The sequence below is a fragment of the Hyla sarda genome, unplaced genomic scaffold (assembly GCF_029499605.1).
Source record: "Hyla sarda isolate aHylSar1 unplaced genomic scaffold, aHylSar1.hap1 scaffold_728, whole genome shotgun sequence".
NCBI classification, from domain to species: domain Eukaryota; kingdom Metazoa; phylum Chordata; class Amphibia; order Anura; family Hylidae; genus Hyla; species Hyla sarda.
The window spans coordinates 27,641-51,959 of NW_026610749.1; the positions used below are offsets into that span (position 1 = coordinate 27,641).

At 41.4% G+C, this 24,319-nt stretch overlaps 1 protein-coding gene across 1 annotated transcript; it reads right to left on the bottom strand.

The window, feature by feature from the left end:
* Positions 1-11,022: 11,022 nt before the first annotated feature.
* LOC130344672 (olfactory receptor 5A2-like) lies at positions 11,023-11,967 on the bottom strand. The gene has a single exon (XM_056554446.1). It carries the CDS (start codon positions 11,965-11,967, stop codon positions 11,023-11,025), a length of 945 nt encoding a protein of 314 aa, XP_056410421.1.
* Positions 11,968-24,319: the final 12,352 nt, after the last annotated feature.

A 24,319-nucleotide genomic window follows, 5' to 3' on the forward strand; every position in this document is an offset into this window, starting at 1 on the left:
TGTTGCAATTGTTGCAAAACTATAACTCCCAGCATGCACTGACAGACCATGCATGCTGGGAGTTGTAGTTTTGCAACAGCTGGAGGCACACTGGTTTGGAAACACTAAGTTTGGTTGCAAAACACTTGAAAGTTTATTACTTAACTTAGTGTTTCCAAACCAGTGTTCCTCCAGCTGTTGCAAAACTACAACTCCCAGCATGCACGGACAGCCAAAGGGCATGCTCGGAGTTTGCAACAGCTGGATGTTTGCCCCCTCCTCTCAATGTGAATGTACAAGGTACACTCACATGGGCGGAGGTTTACAGTGAGTGCTGCAAGTTTGAGATGGCGCAAATTTTGCGCTGCAGCTCAAACTTCCAGCGGCAAACTTGCTGTGAACCTCTGCCCATGTGACTGTACCCTAAAAACACTACACTACACTAACACTAACCTAAAATAAAAAGTAAAAAACACTACATATACACATACCCCTACACAGCCCCCCCCTCCCCAAAAAATGAAAAACGTCTGGTACGCTACTGTTTCCAAAACGGAGCCTCCAGCTGTTGCAAAATAATAACTCCCAGTATTGCCGGACAGCCATTGACTGTCCAGGCATGCTGGGAGTTTTGCAACAGCTGGAGGCACCCTGTTTGGGAATCACTGGCGTAGAATACCCCTATGTCCACCCCTATGCAAGTCCCTAATTCAGGCCTCAAATGCGCATGGCGCTCTCTCACTTTGGAGCCCTGTCGTATTTCAGGGCAACAGTTTTGGGACACATATGGGGTATTGCCGTACTCGGGAGAATTTGCCTTACAAATTTTGGGGGGCTTTTTCTTCTTTAACCCCTTATGAAAAGGTGAAGTTGGGGTCTACACCAGCATGTTAGTGTAAAAAAATAATTTTTTTACACTGACATGCTGGTGTTGCCCTATACTTTTCATTTTCACAAGAGGTAAAAGGGAAAAAAGACCCTCTAAATTTGTAACGCAATTTCTCCTGAGTACGGAGATACTCCATATGTGGGCGCAAAGTGCTCTGGGGGCGCACAACAAGGCCCAGAAGGGAGAGTGCGCCATGTACATTTGAGGCGATTTGCACAGGGGTGGCTGATTGTTACAGCAGATCTGACAAACGCAAAACAATAAATATCCATATGTGACCCCATTTTGGAAACTACACCCCTCACGGAATGTAATAAGGGGTGGAGTGAGAATTTACACCCCACTGGTGTATGACAGATTTTTGGAACAGTGGTCTGTGAAAATGAAAAATAAAATGTTTGATTTGCACAGTCTACTGTTTCAAATATCTGTCAAACGCCAGTGGGGTGTAAATGCTCACTGCACCCCTTATTAAATTCCATGAGGGGTGTAGTTTCCAAAATGGGGTCACATGTGGGGGGGGGGTCCACTGTTCTGGCACCATAGGGGCTTCCTAAATGGGACATGCCCCCCAAAAACCCTTTCAGAAAAACTCACTCTCCAAAATCCCATTGTCGCTCCTTCCCTTCTGAGCCTTCTACTGCGCCCGCCGAACACTTTACATACGCATATGAGGTATTTCCTTACTCGAGAGAAATTGGGTTACAAATTTTAGGGTGATTTCTCTCCTTTTACCCCTTGTAAAAATTCAAAAATTGGGTCTACAAGAAAATGCGAGTGTAAAAAATGAAGATTTAGAATTTTCTCCTTCACTTTGCTGCTATTCCTGTGAAACACCTAAAGGGTTAACACACTTACTGAATGTCATTTTGAATACTTTGGGGGGTGCAGTTTTTATAATGGGGTCATTTATGGGGTATTTCTAATATGAAGACTCTTAAAATCCACTTCCAACCTGAACTGGGCCCTGAAAAATTACGATTTTGAAAATCTTGAGAAAAATTGGAAAATTGCTGCGGAACTTTGAAGCCCTCTGGTGTCTTCCAAAAGTAAAAACTTGTCAATTTTTTTATGCAAACACAAAGTAGACATATTTTATATGTGAATCAATATGTAATTTATTTGGAATATCCATTTTCCTTTCAAGCAGAAACTTTCAAAGTTAGAAAAATGCTAAATTTTCAAAATTTTCATGAAATTTTTTGATTTTTTACCAAGAAAGGATACAAATATCAGTGAAATTTTACCAATAACATAAAGTAGAATATGTCACGAAAACACAATCTCGGAATCAGAATAATAAGTAAAAGCATTCCAAAGTTATTAACCCCTTCAGGACCAAGCCCATTTTGGCCTTAAGGACCAGAGCGTTTTTTGCACATCTGACCACTGTCACTTTAAACATTAATAACTCTGGAATGCTTTTAGTTATCATTCTGATTCCGAGATTGTTTTTTCGTGACATATTCTACTTTAACGTAGTGGTAACATTTTTTGGTAACTTGCATCCTTTCCTTGTGAAAAATCCTAAAATTTGATGAAAAATTTGAAAATTTTGCATTTTTCTAACTTTGAAGCTCTCTGCTTGTAAGGAAAATGTATATTACAAATAAAAAAAAATTTTATTCACATAAACAATATGTCTACTTTATGTTTGCATCATAAAAGTGACGAGTTTTTACTTTTGGAAGACACCAGAGGGCTTCAAAGTTCAGCAGCAATTTTCCAATTTTTCACAAAATTTTCAAACTCACTATTTTTCAGGGACCAGTTCAGGTTTGAAGTGGATTTGAAGGGTCTTCTTATTAGAAATACCCCACAAAAGACCCCATTATAAAAACTGCACCCCCCAAAGTATTCAAAATGACATTCAGTCATCATTTTAACCCTTTAGGTGTTTCACAGGAATAGAAGCAAAGTGAAGGAGAAAATTCACAATCTTCATTTTTTACACTCGCATGTTCTTGTAGACCCAATTTTTAAATTTTTACAAGGGGTAAAAGGAGAAAATGTATACTTATATTTGTAGCCTCATTTCTCTCGAGTAAGCACACACCTCATATGTCTATGTTAAGTGTTCGGCGGGCGCAGTAGAGGGCTCAGAAGGGAAAGAGCGATAAGGGGATTTTGGAGAGCACGTTTTTCTGAAATGGTTTTTGGGGGGCATGTTGCATTTAGGAAGCCCCTATGGTGCCAGAACAGCAAAAAACCCTCACATGGCATACCATTTTGGAAACTAGACCCCTTGAGGAACATAACAAGGAATAAAGTGAGCCTTAATACCCCACAGGTGTTTCACGACTTTTGCATATGTAAAAAAAAATTATTTTTTTTCACTAAAATGTGTGTTTCCCCCCAAATTTCACATTTTTCCAAGGGTTAATAGCAGGAAATACCCCCCAATATTTGTAACCCCTTCTCTTCTGAGTATGGAGGTACCCTATAAGTTGACCTGAAGTGCACTATGGGCGAACTACAATGCTCAGAAGAGAAGGAGTCATATTTGGCTTTTTGAGAGCAAATTTTGCTCGGGGGGCATGTCGCATTTAGGAAGCCCCTATGGTGCCAGAACAGCAAAAAATACCCACATGGCATACCATTTTGGAAACTAGACCCCTTGAGGAATGTAATAAGGAATAAAGTGAGCCTTATTACCCCACAGGTGTTTCACGACTTTTGCATATGTAAAAAAAAAAAAAAAAAATTTCCACTAAAATGTGTGTTTCCCCCCTAATTTCACCTTTTTGCAAGGGTTAATAGCAGAAAATACCCCCCAAAATTTGTAACCCCATCTCTTCCGAGTATGGAGGTACCCCATAAGTTGACCTGAAGTGCACTATGGGCGAACTACAATGCTCAGAAGAGAAGGAGTCATATTTGGCTTTTTGAGAGCAAATTTTGCTCGGGGGGCATGTCGCATTTAGGAAGCCCCTATGGTGCCAGAACAGCAAAAAATACCCACATGGCATACCATTTTGGAAACCAGACCCCTTGAGGAATGTAATAAGGAATAAAGTGAGCCTTATTACCCCACAGGTGTTTCACGACTTTTGCATATGTAAAAAAAAAAAAAAAAAAATTCCACTAAAATGTGTGTTTCCCCCCTAATTTCACCTTTTTGCAAGGGTTAATAGCAGAAAATACCCCCAAAATTTGTAACCCCATCTCTTCTGAGTATGGAGGTACCCCATAAGTTGACCTGAAGTGCACTATGGGCGAACTACAATGCTCAGAAGAGAAGGAGTCATATTTGGCTTTTTGAGAGCAAATTTTGCTCGGGGAGCATGTCGCATTTAGGAAGCCCCTAAGGTGTCAGAACAGCAAAAAAAAAACACACATGGCATACCATTTTGGAAACTAGACCCCTTGAGGAACGTAACAAGGGGTACAGTGAGCATTTGCCCCCCACTGGTGTCTGACAGATCTTTGGAATAGTGGGCTGTACAAGTTTTCATTTTCATGGACCACTGTTCCAAAGATCCGTCAGACACCTGTGGGGGGTAAATTCTCACTGCACCCCTCATTACATTCCGTGAGGGGTGTCGTTTCCGAAATGGGGTCACATGTGTTTTTTTTTTTTTTTGCGTTTGTCAAAACCGCTGTAACAATCAGCCACCCCTGTGCAAATCACCTCAAATGTACATGGTGCGCTCTCCCTTCTGGGCCTTGTTGTGCGCCCCCAGAGCACTTTGCGCTCACATATGGGGTATCTCTGTAGTCGGGAGAAATTGCGTTACAAATTTTGGGGGGCTTTTTTCCTTTTTACCTCTTGTGAAAATGTAAAGTATAGGGCAACATCAGCATGTTAGTGTAAAAAATAAAAAAAAATTTACACTAACATTCTGGTGTAGACCCCAACATTTCCTTTTCATGAAGGGTTAAAGAAGAAAAAGCCCCCCAAACCTTGTAACGCAATTTCTCCCGAGTATGGCGATACCCCATATGTGACCCTAAACTGTTGCCCTGAAATACGACAGGGCTCCAAAGTGAGAGCGCCATGTGCATTTGAGGCCTAAATTAGGGATTTGCATAGGGGTGGACATAGGGGTATTCTACGCCAGTGATTCCCAAACAGGGTGCCTCCAAGTGTTGCAAAACTCCCAGCATGCCTGGACAGTCAACGGCTGTCCGACAATACTGGGAGTTGTTGTTTTTCAACAGCTGGAGGCTCTGCTTTGGAAACAGTGGTGTACCGGACGTTCTTATTGGGGGAGGGGGGCTGTGTAAGGGTATGTGTATATGTAGTGTTTTTAACTTTTTATTTTATTTTGTGTTAGTGTAGTGTAGTGTTTTTAGGGTACAGTCACATGGGTGGGGGGTTACAGCGAGTTTCCCAGCGCAAAATTTGCTGCATCTCAAGATGCGAGAAACCCATTGTAAAAGCCTCGCCCATGTGAATGTACCCTGTACATTCACGGGGGTGGCGGGGCGGGGGGGCTTGCATCAGCTGTTGCAAAACCACAACTCCCAGCATGCATGGTCTGTTAGTGCATGCTGGGAGTCATAGTTTTGCAACAGCTGGAGGCACACAGGTTAGGAAACACTGAGTTAGAAACAGACAATGTTTCCCAACCAGTGTGTCTCCAGTTGTTGCAAAACTACAACTCCCAGCATGCCCAGACAGCTGAAGGGCATGCTGGGAGTTGTAGTTCGGCAACATCTGAAGGGCCAGATGTTGCTGAACTAAAACTCCCAGCATGCCTGGACAGTCAGTGCATACTGGGAGTTGTAGTTTTGCAACAGCTGGAAGAGCACAGATTGGAGACCATTATACAATGGTCTCCAAACTGGGGCCCTCCAGATGTTGCAAAACTACAACTCCCAGCATGCATGGTCTTTTAGTGCATGCTGGGAGTTATAGTTTTGCAACAGCTGGAGGCACACAGGTTAGGAAACACTGAGTTAGAAACAATGTTTCCCAACCAGTGTGTCTCCAGCTGTTGCAAAACTACAACTCCCAGCATGCCCAGACAGCTGAAGGGCATGCTGGGAGTTGTAGTTCGGCAACATCTGAAGGGCCAGATGTTGCTTAACTAAAACTCCCAGCATGCCTGGACAGTCAGTGCATGCTGGGAGTTGTAGTTTTGCAACAGCTGGAAGAGCACAGATTGGAGACCATTATACAATGGTCTCCAAACTGGGGCCCTCCAGATGTTGCAAAACTACAACTCCCAGCATGCCCAGACAGCCAAAGGCTGTCTAGGCATGCTGGGAGTTGTAGTTTTCAGACTGCTAGAAGCAGCAGTGAAGATCTTCACTGCTGCCTCTGAGGACCACATACTTACCCGTCGCTGCTCCTCCACGTGGCCGGTCCTGCCGCTGCTCCTCGGTCCCGCCGCTGCCCCAGGTAAGTCCGCCGGTCCCCACGTGTTCCCCCCGAATGCCGCAGGTCCCCGCGAGCCCCCGCAGCCTTCGTCCCCCGTTCTGCCCGACTTCCAGGGGCTGGCAGTGCGGGGGATCTGAACTTTCACCCCAGATCACTGTGATTGGTCCACAGGGACCAATCACAGTGATCGCTGACCAGGACCATCAATTGATGGTCCTGGGGGTGAAGCAGAAGTTGTCCCCTGCTGGAAACAGCGGGACTTCTGCCAGTTAACCCGTGCGATGCTGCGCATCGCCGGGTTAACTGCATGTCATTTATAAACGCCGGGATGCGCGAACGCACTGCACAACCCGGCGTTTATATATGACATTCTGCGGGAAGGGGTTAATGTTTAAAGTGACAGTGGTCAGATTTTCAAAAAATGCCCAGGTCATGAAGGTGAAAATGGGCTGGGTCATGAAGGGGTTAAAGGTTTGCCATTACCAGTTAAACACATACTGCAGAGAAACACTGTGACATTGAGCACACATAGAAAAGGCAAACACAAAATGAATGATAATAAGAGAAGGGAGACAACGTATACAGGTGATCTATTGGTGCACTGTGGGAGCCTGAGAAGACTAGAGACAAAAGTGTGTTGGTATGAGACCTGAAGGAATCAACAGGTGCATCCATAGCAACATCACTGCACTAGAGAAATACACCAGCCCACGGAAGGGAAGAAAGGGTAAACACGCTGCCACAGTGCATCCGGAGTATAACGTGGTGACTCCGGATGCACTGTGGCAGCGTGTTTACCCTTTCTTCCCTTCCGTTGGCTGGTGTATTTCTCTAGTGCAGTGATGTTGCTATGGATGCACCTGTTGATTCCTTCGGGTCTCATACCAACACACTTTTGTCTCTAGTCTTCTCAGGCTCCCACAGTGCACCAATAGATCACCTGTATACGTTGTCTCCCTTCTCTTATTATCATTCATTTTGTGTTTGCCTTTTCTATGTGTGCTCAATGTCGCAGTGTTTCTCTGCAGTATGTGTTTAACTGGTAATGGCAAACCTTTAAGAGAATAGTCTTTATTAGATCATTGCACATTTTTCTGGCTATTGCTGATTCTCATTATTTATGTTTTTTTTTAAATTATTATATATGTTTAATAAAGCTTGTTATTTTATTTATATTTTCACGTCTGGTGCATTTATTTGATAGGAGGTTGTAATAAAGTGTTTAGCACCAAACGCAATTTACTTTTCGTGTTGAAAAGCAACTTTGGTCACATATCTTTGGTTACCTGTGGAGGATGCAAAATATTCATAAAGGAGGACCTGGATGAGGTGGAGAATAGGCAGAAGATGTCAGAAGTTGAACCAGAATGGTACAACCGTAGAGGTGTCATGACATTTTCCTGGCCTTGTTGCGGTGGAGTCATGTTCTGCAAGATGTTGAAACAGTTGGCATTAAAAGATATGTATTGACCCTTGCCATGGTTTATACTCCAAGTATCTACTGTGGCATGCACAGTGCTGCACAATGACAACTGCATGGAGTTACCCACCATCTCCACCACATGATTGGCAAAATAATGGTGACTAGGTATGCACCATCTGAGCTGGGAACACCCCATTAGTTACCCAAAGACCATGGAGTCAACAAGATGTTATCAGAGTCCCTGTGCCACCCCCAACTTGGCCAGGTGTGAATTAAGCCGCACTACAACAAGGTAACTTGGGTTAATACTGTTGTCTGCATGACGTAGAATCCCCAATAGATAACTGATGAGATAGAGAAGGAAGGCACAACACTGATGAAGATAAGACAGAGGATGCGCTGCTTGTGGACAACGCCTGGCTGCTAGATAGTTGGGAGGGATCTGGAGGAGCTGCAGCAGGAGCAAGGTTTTCACAACATTGTGGGGCATCTCAACTGTCCCACAAGGCCTTTTGATGCCGCTCCATGTGTCGATGTTCCAATTCTCGTACCCTGGCCACCACTTACTTTCTGTTTGCTGAGATGGCATAGTGCAACATTTTCTGCATCTGGTGAGGTAGAAAAGAATTTCCACACAGCAGAATACCATACAAGGACAGTACCACCTGACTGTTCCCCTCCTTTGGAAGTTTTTTTTTTAACCCAAAGATACAACAGTGTCGCCATCACCTAAGCTGATCAGACCAGTAAGCCTAATTTCTTATGTTTGATGGGTGTTCTGCCCTTACCTCAACTATGCTCCTTCTTGCTGGCCCTACCCTCCTGCTCTGAACATGTCACCAACTTCTAACTTTCTACAAATACTCAAAAAACTGCAATTTATTAGAAAATATATTAAATTATACCGGTATTTTTGTTTTACTGTATGTGCAGTTTATTCTTTCTGGATAAAATTGTAGAAATACATACAACAATTTCCTTAAAGGGCACAAAACATTTTTTTGCATACTGTGACAGGCACATTTAAAAATTGTAGTATGTATGCATATTAAAATTTAAAAATTAAGTATTAATTTTCTTTCTAATCCTTCAGAGCAACAGCAAGTGTATGCACATAGGTAGTCCAGCTGTGCCCCGTCCTGTTAGCCCCACACCACAAGATGCACAAACATCATCCTCTCAGGTCAGGACCACAGGTGCACAGCGAATACATTCACAGATTCACCAAACAGGGTGACATCCTGTCTATAAAGACGTTATAGATTAGATGCACGTCAATAGTTAGAGGACATTTATCACTGCTACCTGGAATGGATAAAACGCCCTACAGTGAAAGTCTATATTTTAAAGGGAAAGTGCTTGATTTAAAGTGTATATCACCTCCATTCGGGGTAGTTAGGGCATATTGAGACGTAACAGACCATAACTTTACTTACTGTACTTTGCCTGTTGTTTGTAAACTTATATCCAGACTATTTGGTAATTTCACTGAACAGTTAGAGGGGCCGGCTGAGTAACTGCAACATGCCTCCTCCCTGCCTCTACCCCACCATGACCCACATGATTGGTGTAACGGACTTCAGGCTAGGAGTGTGGAGGAGGCATGCCGCAGTGACTGAGCCAGTCTCTTTGACTGTTCAGCGGAATAACCAAACAGCTGGGATATAAGTTTACAAACTGGGGGAGGCCGTATTCTCCATTCCCTGGTGAATGCTTTAATGTGCTTTTTCTGATTCAAACAGGGACCCCATTGTATGGTTAGTCAGGTATATTGATGATCTCCTGTTCATTTGGACATCAGGATTGACAGAGATTGGTCAGTTTACCACCTACCTAAATAGTAATTTATGAAATTTAAGATTTGTAGTTTCCCACCAGCCCATGAGGGTATCCTTTTTGTATTCGTTACTGGAGAGACATTATATGTCATAAAGCATTCACACCTCCACATTTAGTAATTAAATACCTGATAATTTGACCCTCCATGCCCCTTTTTGCCACCCCTATCATGTTATTAAGAATTTACCGGTGGCTGAGATGTTAATAGCAACTACACAGAAACTACAATGGCACCCAGCAGTTAAATGAGGTTACTTCCACCCACAAAAAGCAGGGAATGAAAAAAGCAAGATTAAAGACAATGACAACTTGTTTGTGGATTACTGGCAGACCTAAATAAAAAGGCAGATGGGAGACAACATTGATAATTTCCCATGTTCTAAATATACTTGATGCCTAAAAGGGACCCCTTTCTAAGCTAAGTTATGAAGCTTAATGTCTTGTAATTCCCATAAAAATGTATTTTTTTTTGTTTTTGTTTTTTTGTTTTTTTAGGAGTGTAGAATGTATCTTTATATTTAAAATACACTGAAACCTTATCCCCTTATCCAGACCAGATTTCAGAAGTCCACCATACATTATGCATCATGTCCATTTTCTTTAAAAAGACCACCCCTATAAAGGAACATTTTTTAAGGCAATTTTAGGTGGTCTACATAAAGAATTTTCACTGCATAGCTATTTAATGTATGTATCCACTGTGTAATTCTGTGAATGAAGTAATCAATAACTTTATTGCTGCTAGAGACAAGAGAAAGAAAAGTAAACACAAAGTCTGATCTTTATATATTGGTTATAAATTATTCCAAAACAGTATTCCTATTTAAATGCAGATTACATACATTATGCATTTATAGATGTGCAATAGTTGAAAATGCAAAAACAGTAAACAGTGATGTAAACAGTAATATCTTGACTACTTAATGTAAATAGTAAACATACAGTCATGCACTATTATTATCAGGCTTTATTAGAAGACTGGAACAGAGCTATAAGTGCAGAAAAGAACTGATCACTAGTGTTGGTCGCGGATATTCGCATTTCAAATTTTTATCGCGAATATTGCGAATATTGCGAATATATTCACTATATATTCGAAATTGCGAATATTCACTTTTTTTCGGATATGAGCATATTCGCATGTGTGACTATTCGCATATGCGCATATTCGCATATGTGAATATTCGCATGTGCGCATAATCACATATTCCTTCTTTTCACTTGTGGGCCAATTATAGTGATGCAAATACACTTATCAGAGGTTATCAAAAACATCCCTAGCAACCAATAGTAAAGTTGCCCACCCCCTCACTGTTTTCTTCCTCGAATATGCGAATAATCGCATATGCAAATATTTGCACATGCGAATACAGCAAATACGCAAAATTCACAAATATAGGATGGATATTCATCTATATATTTGCGAAATATCACAAATTCGAATATGGGCAATGCCGCTCATCACTACTGATCACATCAATTTGTTGATGCATTTTCAAGTTTTTGCTGAAAAACAAATTTATAAAGAAAAACACAACCATTTTTATAACCAAAAGTAAGTTCTTACTAACTGTAATGTAACATTTTTTTTCTAAGATTCTTAAAACCAACTTTAAATTCCTGATTTTTCAAACTATAAATAACAGGGTTCAATATAGGAATAAGCACCCCAGATAACAGAGCAAAAAATTTGTCTCGTTCAGGTGAATAACTCGATGAGGGCCTCATGTACAAAAGAAATAAAGTCCCATAAAAAAGAATTACACAAGTGAGGTGTGAGGAGCAGGTAGAAAACGCTTTAAGACGACCTTCGGAAGACTTTATTTTCAGTATGGTAGAGATAATAAACATATAAGAAATAATAGTAAACACAAAGGCATTGAATGTTACAAGTACACCTTCAATATAATTCATTATTTCTACATCATATGTATCACTGCAAGTAAGTTTTAATAGAGGGGCAATATCACAGTAAAAATGATTAATAAGATGTGAGTCACAGAAGGACTGGTTAGAGATGAGCACACAATGTCCAATGGAAATAAGAAAGCTAAAGGTCCATGCCGCTACTGCAAGTCCAGCACAATGTCTCATACTCATAAGGTGTGAGTACCGCAGTGGGTAGCAGATAGCTACATATCGGTCATATGCCATAACCTCTAGCAAAAGAACCTGAGTACAAGTCAATACTATGTAGACATACATTTGTGTTATACAGCCAATAAAAGTAATGGCAGTGTTTTTTGTGATCGTAATAGCCATCAAATTTGGTAGAATATTTGATGCATAAATAACATCTGCTGCTGAGAGGTTCATTAGCAAAATATACATAGGGATATGTAGGTGAGAATTTGCAGAAATAATAGTAAAAATCATTAAATTACCTGTAAGAATGCAGAGGTAGACGTATAAACATACCAGGAATACTGGAAATCTAAGTTCTGAGGCATTGGAAAGTCCTTGGATGGAGAAACCAGATTCACTTGCATTGGAGTGGCTTACAGATTTCATCTTCACTTTGAAAATTCTAATCTGAAAATTCTAGTAATCTGTAAATAAGATATATATATATATCTACAGTCTACAAGGGCAGTACAGTGGCTTAGTGACTAGCACCATTCACCTGCAGGGCTGGGGTCCTGGTTTCAAATCTGACCAAAATAAGCATCTGAATGGAGTATGTATGCTCTTCCCATATGTGTGTGGATTTCCTCTCCTTTCTTCTCACATTCTAAAAACATATTGATAGGTTAATTGGCTTCTTATGATTACAATCTCTGTCCAAGCCTGCAGAATATGATGACACTATATAAGAAATATGAAAGAATCCATAAGGCTGAACATGAAATGCAGTTAAGGGCACACATACAAAGGATAGCCCTCAAGGGTACGTTTACACTACAGACAAAGTCCAGCTCACCTCCCGATAGCTCCAGTGCATGGATCCACAGCTTGTGGTGTCCACACAGTAAAAAAGAAAACAAAATTATCCAGCACTTGGAACTCTATGTGGCTTTATTTACATCCTCATGAATAAAAGATACACCAACTTTTCAGCACAGGTTCAGAACTTGACGCATTTAGAGGGCATGTGCTTGAAAGCCAGTGGCAAAGAGCACATGCGCTCAAAACGTTTCAAGATCTGAATCTGTGATGTGAAGTTGGTGTATCTTTTATTCACAAGTATGTTATTAAAGCCACATAGAGTGCCAAGTGTTGGATCATTTTTTTTTTTATGTTGATATTAACTCTGCCCTTTGAAGTAAATGGGTAGCAAAATTAGCAGCAGAAAATCTGCAGCAAAATATGCATGTGTGAATGTACTCTAAGGGTACGTTCACACAGACAGGTTATGAGCATGTTTCCCATTGTAGGTTCTAGCCTCTGCAGGTCTTCCTCAGCAGATTGCATCCAAATTCCAATGCAGAAAAACGGAACACATGCAAAGACTCAAATGCTTGTAACTCACACACAGATTTGAAGCTGCAGATTTTCTGCTGGAGATTTCAATGTAAATAACTGAACACAACACCTTTCACATGTGTTGATTACCTGCAGACTTTCCCCAGCATGTTTGCTGCAGAAAATGTGCAGCAGATTTTGCTACCTTTGAATTCCACAGACCCATTGAAAGTCAATAGTAGTAAATCTTGCTGCAGATTTTCTGCTGCAAACATGCTGCAGAAAATCTGCTGAAAATCAGCCTGTGTGAACAGATCCCAAAGCAGTCTTCCTCTGAAACTGTGTTGGCTAATTCTCTGATAATGAAGAGACTGCAGTGCTTGTTTGACACTGTGGCCTCTTAACTGTTCTTACCTGCACAGCGACAGTCCTGACCATCCTCTGTGCCCAAGTGAATGGGGCTGAGCTGCAGTGGAATACATTGCTAAATCAGCCCTGTAACCTCTTTATTTTTAGAAGGTTGGATACCCAAGTGAGGGCATATGCTAGCAATATGCCATCTTCTTATCAGATAGATTTAATAGTTTATTTAAAATAATGTTTGTTTGTTTTTCCAACCAAAGGTTCCTACATTTTACAACATATATAGTCCAATCCACTCATGGCCAATAAGTTCAGAGTTTATTGTCCCATCCAAACAAGCATAGTGGTAAGGGGAGGTTTAGCATTACATAGTTATATAAATATTCTCTTACCTATATCCCATGCATATGTAAACACACATAAAGGTCCCGATGCCTTTTTGAGTGTAGAGGATGTATAACAACAAAGCAATGTATTATATAGTGTTTTACATTAACAAAACTTCCCTTGAGAAAAAATTTGAGCTAAAATTAGGTTTGGCTCTTTGTGTAGAAGTTGGAGAAGAGCGACAAAGATCACTGCAGTAATAATACAGTAGGATGTGTTGACGTGAACAATATTTAACCCCTTTCTAACATACTACACATAAATGTCAAAATGTATTGGCGGGGATTATGGTGCAGGTTCAGGAGTGGAACACATTCAATGTATGGCAGGTGTCTGGAAGTGTTTTATAGCTTACACTGGGTGTTTAACCACCTAGATGCCATGACTAATAACACCTTCAGTATCTAAGTGATTGGATGTGAAGCCTCTATGCCATTGAATTTTGTCAAGTGGTTATTTGGCAACCATAAGCCCCTAAACCTGCCATGTTAACACTTCTAGTGTACCCTGCTAGGGACTCATTGCAATACAGAAATGTTATAGATTATTGTACATATGATCAAACATCTTGATCAGATTCATGTCTGTATGCAAAACTATAAAAAATCATGCTTAGTGATGAGCAAACTTTTCAGAAGATCAAGTCAGCAAGCTCTCCAAACTTTCAGGAAATGTTTGATTCTGGTCGAATTAGTTAGCCCAGAACAAGCAATAAATTAGAACCCGAAACATGTGTATAACACTGTCTAAGAGCTCTAAAGCCCTTTATAGCACTGCCAGGAATGTAATCAAGTCATTTTGACATTGTTTTAAGGATAAGTTACAGCGTCATGTGGTACCCCATGGTTACTAACAGCTTGTTTAATGCACAGCACCGTACATTTACTTCTTGCACGACGGGTCCCGGTGGTTGTCAGCAGTGATCACACTGATGTCCGCCATTAACTCCTCGGATGCCATGATCAATACAGATCACGGCATCTGCGGCAATGCGGCACTTAAAATGGCTGATCTGATCGCCCGCAGCATGATCAAGTGGATCAGATCAGCGAAGAGGTCTCCATCCGTCTCCCGGGGTCTTCTGCACTGATCTGCCTTCCAACAGACCAAAGCAGAAGATCGTGATAATAGTGATCAGTGCTATGCCCTATACATAGCACTTAACAGTATTACCAATCTAATGGTTGCTATAAATAGTCCTCTATGGGGACTAAAAAAGTTTAAACTAAATATAAAAAAAAGGGGGGAAAAAGGGAAAAAAATTAGAAAAAAAACCCTCTCCCAATAAAGTTTTAAATCACCCCTTTTCCCTATTTTAATACCAAAAATGTAAAGAACAATAAATTATAAAAATATTTGGTATCATCGCGTGCATAAATGTCCGAACTATAAAAATATAATTTTAATTATCCCCTATGGCGAACAGCAGAAACTTAAAAGCAAAAAGTCAAAAATTTCAGTTTTTTTGTCACATCAAACGGCAAAAAATGTCTAAAAAGCGACCAAAAAGTCTTATATATGTAAAAGTGGTACTGAAACAAACTACAGATCATTGCGCAAAAAACTCCCACACATCCCTGAATATGGAAAAATAACAAAGTTGAAGGTAGTCAAAATAGGGCAATTTTAAAATTACTGATTTTATTAAAAAAAAAAAGTTTGATGTAAAAGCAGTAAAATAATAGAAAAGTATGTAGCCATAATAAAGAAAACATGTAATTTTTACTGTAAAGTGTACAACGTGAAAACAAAACCCCTTCCAGATTAGCAAAATTGTGATTTTCGTTTAAATTTCCATACATAAAAAATATTTTTTGGAGGTTTTCCTTATATTTTAGCGTAAAATGAGTGATGTCATTACAAAGTACAACACAAAAAACAAGCCCTCATATGGGTCTGTGAACGGAAATATAAAAGAGTTTGGATAGGGGATAAGATGTCTTAGAGCCGGAGTACCCCTTTAAGGACAAAATGGGCTGTGTCCTTCAGGGGTTAATGCTGTAGTGGATTTTTATTTTTAATAATACTAATGTAAAGCTGCATAAAGTGTCCCTAGTTGTTAGCAGATGCATGCCAATGTTTAAATGCACAGAGAGGTATCGGAAGACACAGTGGCTTTTTCCAAGCTTTCCAAAATAAGATCCCTTTTTGGGAGTAGCAGCATTAATGATGGTGGCTTCAATTAGGGAAGAAACTGATGACAGTAAAGAAGTCACTTTTGTAAATTTTGAAAAAAATCTTACAAAACTCTTCTTTTGGAAGTTGGAATAGGAACCTATAGACAGTAAAAAAATGTTTAAAAAAATAGAAATTTTTCTTTTAGGGGAGTTACAGTACATTTTTTAATTATTGAAATTTTGAAAATTAGGTTGATTTTTTAAATGTTGACACTTTGTAAATGAAGTTGATTTTTTTTAAATGTTGATGTTGAAATTTTGAAAATAAAGTCAAATTATTTAAAATTCTTTGAAAATAATAACCTGAAAATATTCCTTTAGGATAGTTGGAGGACGAAATTGATGATCCGAGAGAAAAAAAAATAAACAACAGCATGCGCTCCTTAATGTAATACCTTAGGATAAAGCCGAATGTGAACTGCGCTCACCAAGGAAAGCTCCACTCCGACCAAGTACAACAATGGGGTTGAGTGTGTATGATAGCAGGTCTCTGCAGCTGCTCCACGCCAATATTCAGCACAAAACCAAGGGAACTCCTCCAACAAACAGCAGGATCAATCAGGCGCTGAGACCAAGATACAATGAGGGAATTTCATTACCCACAATGCCACGCGTTTCAACAAAAATCCGCTTCCTCAGTCCACACAGTAAGAAAATCACTTTTTTAAATTTAGAAAAAATTACCTGATCTAAGAAAGTTTTTCCCTTTTTGGGAGTTCCAACATGTTTTTAGCTGGGAAACACAAGAGTTAAAACAGGATTAGAGTCTCAAAATAGTGAAGAATAATTTGCTTTTGTATGAAAAGCCAAAAAATTTATCCCTTTTTAGGGATTATGGATTGTGTTTAGGCTGGCTGGAAGTAGCAGAAGCAAGGGTGATGGACTGGTGGGAGTTGTAACCTGCATAATGCCGGAGGGGCATCCAGTAGTTGCCAGTATACAGCAGGAGGTGGCAGACTGGTGGGACTGATAATATTCATCGTAAAGCAGGAGGTGGTTACCTGATGGGACTTAAAAAAGAAAGCATACATCAGTAGGTGGCGGACTGCTGGGTTGTAGTAGCAATCGTACATCAGAAGGTTGCAAACTTGTAAAATCGAGCAAACATCAGGAGGTGGTGAATTTTTTAGTCGCAAGCAAACAGCAGGAGATGGTGACCTGGTGGGACTTGTAGAAGCTAGTGTACAGCAAGAAGTGCTGGTACTAATAGTAATCAGCATACATTAGGAGATGGCAGGCAAGTAGTAGCCAGCATACAGCAGGATGTGTGGACTGGTGGGGGTGGTAATATCCAGCCTACATCAGAAGGTTGCAAAATTGCATAAGCAAGCATACAGCAGGATGTGGTGACCTGGTGGGACTTGAGGAAGCTAGTGTACAACAGGAAGTGGTGGTCCCCTAGTAGCCAGCATACATCAGGAGGTGGCAGACTGGTGAGGCTTGTAGTTCCAGCATACAGCAGGAGGTGGTGAACTGTTCATAGCCAGCATATGTCAGGAAATGACGGACTGGTCTGGAAGTATCCAATGTACATCAAAAGGTGGCGAACCTGTAGATGCCAACATACAGCAGGAGCTGGCGGGGTTAGTAGTAACAAGTGTACAGCAGGAGGTGGCGGACCAATAGTAGCCATCATATATCAGGAGGTGGGAGACTGGTGGCACTGATAAGATCCAGCATACATCAGAAGTTGGTAGACCGCTAGTTGCCAGTGTACATCAGAAGGTGGTAAACATGTAGCAGCCAGCGTACAGCAGGAGGTGGCATACTTATAGTATCCAGCATACATAGGAAGGTGGTGCCCTTGTAGTTGCCAGAATACATCAGGAGGTGGTGGACTGCTTTGCCTGATAGTATCCAGAATACATCAGAAGGTGGGGCAATATAGTACCCAGCATACAGCAGTAGGTGGCGTTCCTGTAGTATCCAGCATGCAGCAGGAGGTGGCTACTTGTAGTAGCATACATAAGGAGGTTATTAGTATCCAGCATACAGCAGGAGGTGGCATACAGTAGTATCCAACATTCAGCGGAAGATGGTCGACATGTGGCCTGGTAGTATACAGCTTACTGTTGGAAGTGGCATGCCTTTAGTAGCCAACATACAGCAGGAGGTGTCCAAATGTGGTGGCCAGAAAACAGCAGGAAGTTGCAGTCAAGTAGTAGCCAGCATACAGCATGTGTGGTGGAAGTACTGTCTAATCAGTGGCATCTGGCATACAAGGTTAAAATTCTATGCTGATCCATGCCTGATTCAGTTTTACAAATGTGAGTTTTTTCATATTACTGGCAGACAATATTGTTAACTTAGGGGTGACGATGCTGCTTGAGGTGCTAAACTTTTTCTCTGATGCTAACACTGGAGGCTAAAGAAGTGGTTTTTCAAATCAACAAGGAGTTTGACAAATTTTTAAAGTTTTACAAGTTTTTAAACAATAAGTCTTTCAAATAATTCAAAAAAGGTTTTTTTCCCCAAATTTTCAACATTTAAAAAAATCTATATAAAATTCTCCCTTTAGAAGAATTCCAAGTCTAACATGAAGAAATTTGTTTTTTTAATTTCATATAGTGAAATGGCCCTCACCATAGCTATTACTCTGCAACACTTCTGCAGCATGCTATGTGTTGCTCACAACATCTGCATGGAGTGACCCATTCTCTTCACCACATGATGTGCAAAGCGGGGACTAGTGGTTACTAGTGTTGAGCGCGAATATTCAAAATGCAAATTTTTACTGCAAATATCCGCACTTCGCAATTTCGGAAATATATACAATATAGTGATATATATTTGTAATGATGAATATTCTTTTTTTACCTGAATTTATGCAACTGTTTATGCAAGTATTTATGCGAATATCGGCACTTTCAGACTGGACCTTATCCCTCCTTTCTTTTAGTTGAAAGATATAATTGCGCCTGTGTACTGTGCAAATTTCATTACTCATTTCAGATGAAAAAAAAAGAGAACGAACATAGCGAATATGCGAATTTCACGAATTTAAATATGGCCCCTGCCACTCATCACTAGTGGTTACTGTAGCCAGCGGACATCAGGCAGTGGTAAAGTAGTGTTAGCTGTAGCCATCAGACAGAAAGCATTGGTGAACTTGGGATACTTGTTGCCAGGTCTTGTGATGCATCTCCATGTAGAGACCTAATTCCTAAAGTCGAACCCTGGCTGTGCCTTACTTTCTCTCTGCAGAGACGACACTGTACCTAAATTCCTGCATCTGGTAACATAATAAAGAATTATCCCTTGGAAAGTATTTTTCTACAGTCTGCAGATGCAGCATTGTCATCACCTGCTCCTAAGCTGATCAGACCAGCAGGCCTGCTGATATCCTCATCATCAAATTCCTCCTAATCAACCCCACCACTCCTCTTAGTATCAACATCTGATGTCTAATCATGGGTTCCTTGCTCCCCCTCAGTGTAGTAAGTTATAGGATTGAATGGAATGTAGTGTAGATTGTTTGCATACGTGGCTGGCCATATAAATGTTTGTGACGCCAGGAGTGCTAACCTACCACACTCAAACAAAAAGCAGTTGATGGTGCCAAGTGCCGAGAAAAAAATTCCTCAAATGCCAGGTTGTTGGGAATCACATTAAAAGTTTACTAAAAGAAATGTTGCAGGATAACAAAGCAATACATTTCCACATCAGAAGACAAAGGTACAGTGGTATTCCTGGACATGGTGGATGGCCAGTTACAGATTTCTAGACTTGACCAACTCTAACTTGACTAGACTTGACTTAGTCTTTACTCTGAGTAAAGTCTAAAGTCAAGTTTATTTTTGACTGAATGGCTTTTATTGTGGGGGAAATAACTAGCTCTAATTGGCTGATACTTGTATAGATTAGAATATGAGAAGGCTTTCTGGGGTCTGCACGGTTAATCTGACTCCTACTCTCACTATCTCTCTCCAGAATGCTTGCTGCACACAATATAAGAGGTTTTAAATGTTTCTAAACCCCTACTTCCATTGCTGTCTCCTATTGGCCTGGGCCTAATTGATATATAGATCAGCAAATCGTTGCATAACCTGGGGTCATCATGTGAGCTCACTACCCCAGTACTATCTCCTTTCCCCTATGTGCCAAAACGCCATGTGTTCTTCATCCCTTCTGTTATTATTGCGCACGTTGCCCAAATAGAGCGAGCTGAATCGACAAATGTTCGAAAGTCCTCTAGGGCACCCTGAAATTCGAGTCGAAGTTGAGTTTTCGGGGCTCGCTCAGCTCTAATCATGTTTTTTATCCTGAATGGTAAAATGAAAAGTACCCTTGTACCAGAATTTCTGTTTTAAGGTTAAAAGTGATCAAAAGTCACATGTATTGAAAAGTACCAATAAAAACTTCACACAGGTCCATCGACAGAAAAGTGAAAGCATGGGCTGTGTCAGATAATGGTGATGCAAAGCCTGTTTATGGTTATTTTTTTAACCCCTTGACAACCTTCAGTTTGTCTTTTAACATTTATAGAGGTATTACGTTGTGCATGGAAAGAATTCAGGAGTTAAACCCACTCCATGCAGGATAGGTGCCAATTGATATCAGCAGCCAACACTCACTATTTTTGACTGACATTACAGATTACTGTGTTGTGAGTAACTTAACCTCGTTAATTCCATAATCAATAGTGATTGTGGCATTTAGGAGGTTGCCTGCACAGTCACACCTCAGATTGGTACTCCTGCATGGCAGGCATGTTTTAGAGAATATAAACAAATCCAACTCCAATAAATTGCAATCACCCCTTTTTCCGTCTATGCCAGGGGTCCTCAAACTTTTTAAACGGGGGGCCAATTCACGGTCCCTCAGACCGTTGGAGGGCCGGACTATAGATAACAAAACATGAACAAATTCCTATGCACACATATATCTTATTAGTGGACTATTACTTTAAGTACGCAGCACAGTTCCCCCCACATTAGGTTGTAGTTCCCACACATTAGGGTTGGCAGTACAGTTCCCCCACAATAGGTGCAGTACAGTTCCCCCCACATTAGGTGCAGTACAGTTCTCGCCACATTAGGTGCAGTACAGTTCTCCCCACATTAGGTGCAGTACAGTTCTCCCCACATTAGGTGCAGTACAGTTCTCCCCACATTAGGTGCAGTATAGTTCTCCCCACATTAGGTGCAGTATAGTTCTCCCCACATTAGGTGCAGTATAGTTCTCCCCACATTAGGTGCAGCATAGTTCTCCCCACATTAGGTGCAGTATAGTTCTCCCCACATTAGGTGCAGTATAGTTCTCCCCACATTAGGTGCAGTATAGTTCTCCCCACATTAGGTGCAGTATAGTTCTCCCCACATTAGGTGCAGTATAGTTCTCCCCACATTAGGTGCAGTATAGTTCCCCCACATTAGGTGCAGTATAGATCCCCACATTAGGTGCAGCATCTTCCCCCACATTAGGTGCAGTAGAGATCTCCCACATTAGGTGCAGTATAGCTCCCACATTAGGTGCAGTATTTTCCCCCACATTAGGTGCAGTATTTTCCCCCACATTAGGTGCAGTATAGATCCCCCAAATTAGGTGCAGTATAGCTCCTACATTAGGTGCAGTATAGTCCCCCACATTAGGTGCAGTATAGTCCCCCACATTAGGTGCAGTATAGTCCCCCACATTAGGGGCAGTATAGTCCCCCACATTAGGTGCAGTATAGTCCCCCACATTAGGTGCAGTATAGTTCCCCCACATTAGGTGCAGTATTTTCCCCCACATTAGGTGCAGTATAGTTCCCCCACATTAGGTGCAGTATAGTTCCCCCACATTAGGTGCAGTATTTTCCCCCACATTAGGTGCAGTATTTTCCCCCACATTAGGTGCAGTATTTTCCCCCACATTAGGTGCAGTATAGTTCCCCCACATTAGGTGCAGTATTTCCCCCACATTAGGTGCAGTATTTTCCCCTACATTAGGTGCAGTATAGTTCCCCATATTAGGTGCAGTATTTTCCCCCACATTAGGTGCAGTATAGTCCACCACATTAGGTGCAGTATAGTTCCCCATATTAGGTGCAGTATTTTCCCCCACATTAGGTGCAGTATAGCTCCCCACATTAGGTGCAGTATTTCCCCCCACTTTAGGTGCAGTATAGTTCCCCATATTAGGTGCAGTATTTTCCCCCACATTAGGTGCAGTATAGTCCACCACATTAGGTGCAGTATAGTTCCCCATATTAGGTGCAGTATTTTCCCCCACATTAGGTGCAGTATAGCTCCCCACATTAGGTGCAGTATTTCCCCCCACATTAGGTGCAGTATGTTCCCCCACAGACATACAGCCTCCAGCCAGTGTATGGCTGGAGGCTGTATGCCTGTGTTCTGCCCCACTTCAGTGTTCCGACCACCGCTCCTCCGGTCCGGACATAGCAGTAAGCCCCGGGACCAAAGGAGCGGGGTGGTCGGAGCACCGAAGCCGACGTGCCGCTGGTAACACTTACCTAGCTGGCCAGCGCACGTCCTCATCGCTGCACCGCTCCTCCGCGCCCCGTTGCTATGGGCGCACGCATGGCGTCAGAGACGTCCCTGCGTGCGCCACCTTCCCGGCGGCCCCTGCATTTTTAAAGTAAACGAGGGGTCTCCGAAAGTGCATCCATGTGTCCCGAAAACATCTTTCGGGACACAGGGATGTCCCAGGCAGCGGCGGGCCGGAAAAATGTGTTCGGCGGGCCGCATGTGGCCCGCGGGCCGTAGTTTGAGGACCCCTGATCTAGGCTACAAAAAAAAAAAAAACATTAAAAGTATCTCCATAAATAGAAATATCCAAACTATTAAAATAAATATTTAGTGATCCTGGAAAGAGAATTCCATAAACATAAAAAAAAAAAAAATGCCAGAAAAAAATAAATAAAAAGGCATCAAAAAGTGAAATGTACACCAAAATTATACTGATTAAAAAAAATATACTAATTAGAGCACAAAAATTAGCCCATGAGTTCCATAGAACTAGACAATAAAATTGTAGGGCTCAGAATAGTTTATATTTAAAAATGTAAACATTTTTATCAGTAATAAAAAAAAAAAAAGCTGTATAAATTGGATGTCAATAGAATTAGCTTGCAGGATAAAGATGTCATGTTGGTGTGGAGTACCATATTACGTTTTTTGGACTTTTTTTTGTAAAGCACTTTTTGGTGAGTTAAGAGAACACATTGCATAATTGCTGCAGACTTTTAACAACATGTAATTGCTAAAAAACATATTTTTTTATAATTTTTTTGGGTGAGTTTAGAAAATATTAAAGAGGTACTCCACCCCTTGAAATCTTAACCCCTATCCAAAAGATAGGGGATAAGATATCTGTTCGCGGGGGGTCTGGCCGATGGGACCCAACAGGTCGGCACCCTGTCATTCTGATCATTTATGTTCTAGCAGCCGTGGTCATTACACATTCTCTGTGTATGGCACATGGGCTACATTTGGGGGAAATATGTTTCTTAACAATGTATGTTGGTCTGTGCTGCCCAAAGTATGTGCTGGCCATGTGCAGAAGAGTTTGCATCAGCTTTTTCCTGTGTCCATATATGTGTTTTGTATTTTCTGCTCTGGGACCTGTTCAGACATGCTTTTTATGTCTGAACAGTTTATTGTGTTAATTCTCGGCGGGATGGGTTAGAGTTAAACTTCCAGCCCTTCAGCACTGGGAATGTATATAAGGCCTCTTCAGGTGCTGCTCTGGGTTGGTTATTAGACCAGTACTCTGACCATGTCTTGTTTGTGGTCAATGCTTACCGGACAACGTACTTACCGAACATTGTTCTAGCAACCTTACCTAACGGTCTGAGATGTGCCAAAACCGTACGTGAGGGCACGCCTATAGAGGGCATGCCCTATGTAATGGTGACAAGAAAAAAGGGGAGGGCTGGGAGGGATTGAACGCTACATACGCACCTGTTGCAGGTAAGGGGATGGTATATGTAGGGACTCCCAGCTCCTCCCACAAATTATGCCTGATAGGCTTCCACTTGTGGTCAATGCTTACCGGACAACGTACTTACCGAACATTGTTCTAGCAACCTTACCTAACGGTCTGAGGTGTGCCAAAACCGTACGGGAGGGCATGCCTATAGAGGGCAAAAACACACAGATAGGGTTTGAAAAGGTTTATTTTCAGAAACAACATTACAAAGCCAAAAAGGTAAATACCTCGGCTAACTTAGCATGGGGGTTAGGGATATAACGTTCAAAACAACCAGAATCCCACCTGCCCAAGCTTTTAATCAAATGAGCGGGCACTTTGTGACATGAAGCGGCAGATGCTGCCCCCATACGGAATGAGTGCCCAGATATGGAGTTGGGATCGTGGCCCAAGGCGGCTACTAGTGTACGAACGTGTTTAACGAACCAAGAGGTGGTGATTGGTAGGTTATTGTGCGGGAGTAATGGAAATGTAAGGACCTGAGCTGATAGTGCCGCCAGCAACTGCCACAACACCAGAACCGGGCACCATTTATGCCCAGAGGGGAAGAACCTGACCTGTACTGGTGTGAGGGAAGTTTTAGTATGTTTCAGGGTGAGGGT

Excerpts from the sequence above, each read along its gene's own strand:
- LOC130344672 (XM_056554446.1), bottom strand. The coding sequence starts at position 11,967 with ATGAAATCTGTAAGCCACTCCAATGCAAGTGAATCTGGTTTCTCCATC.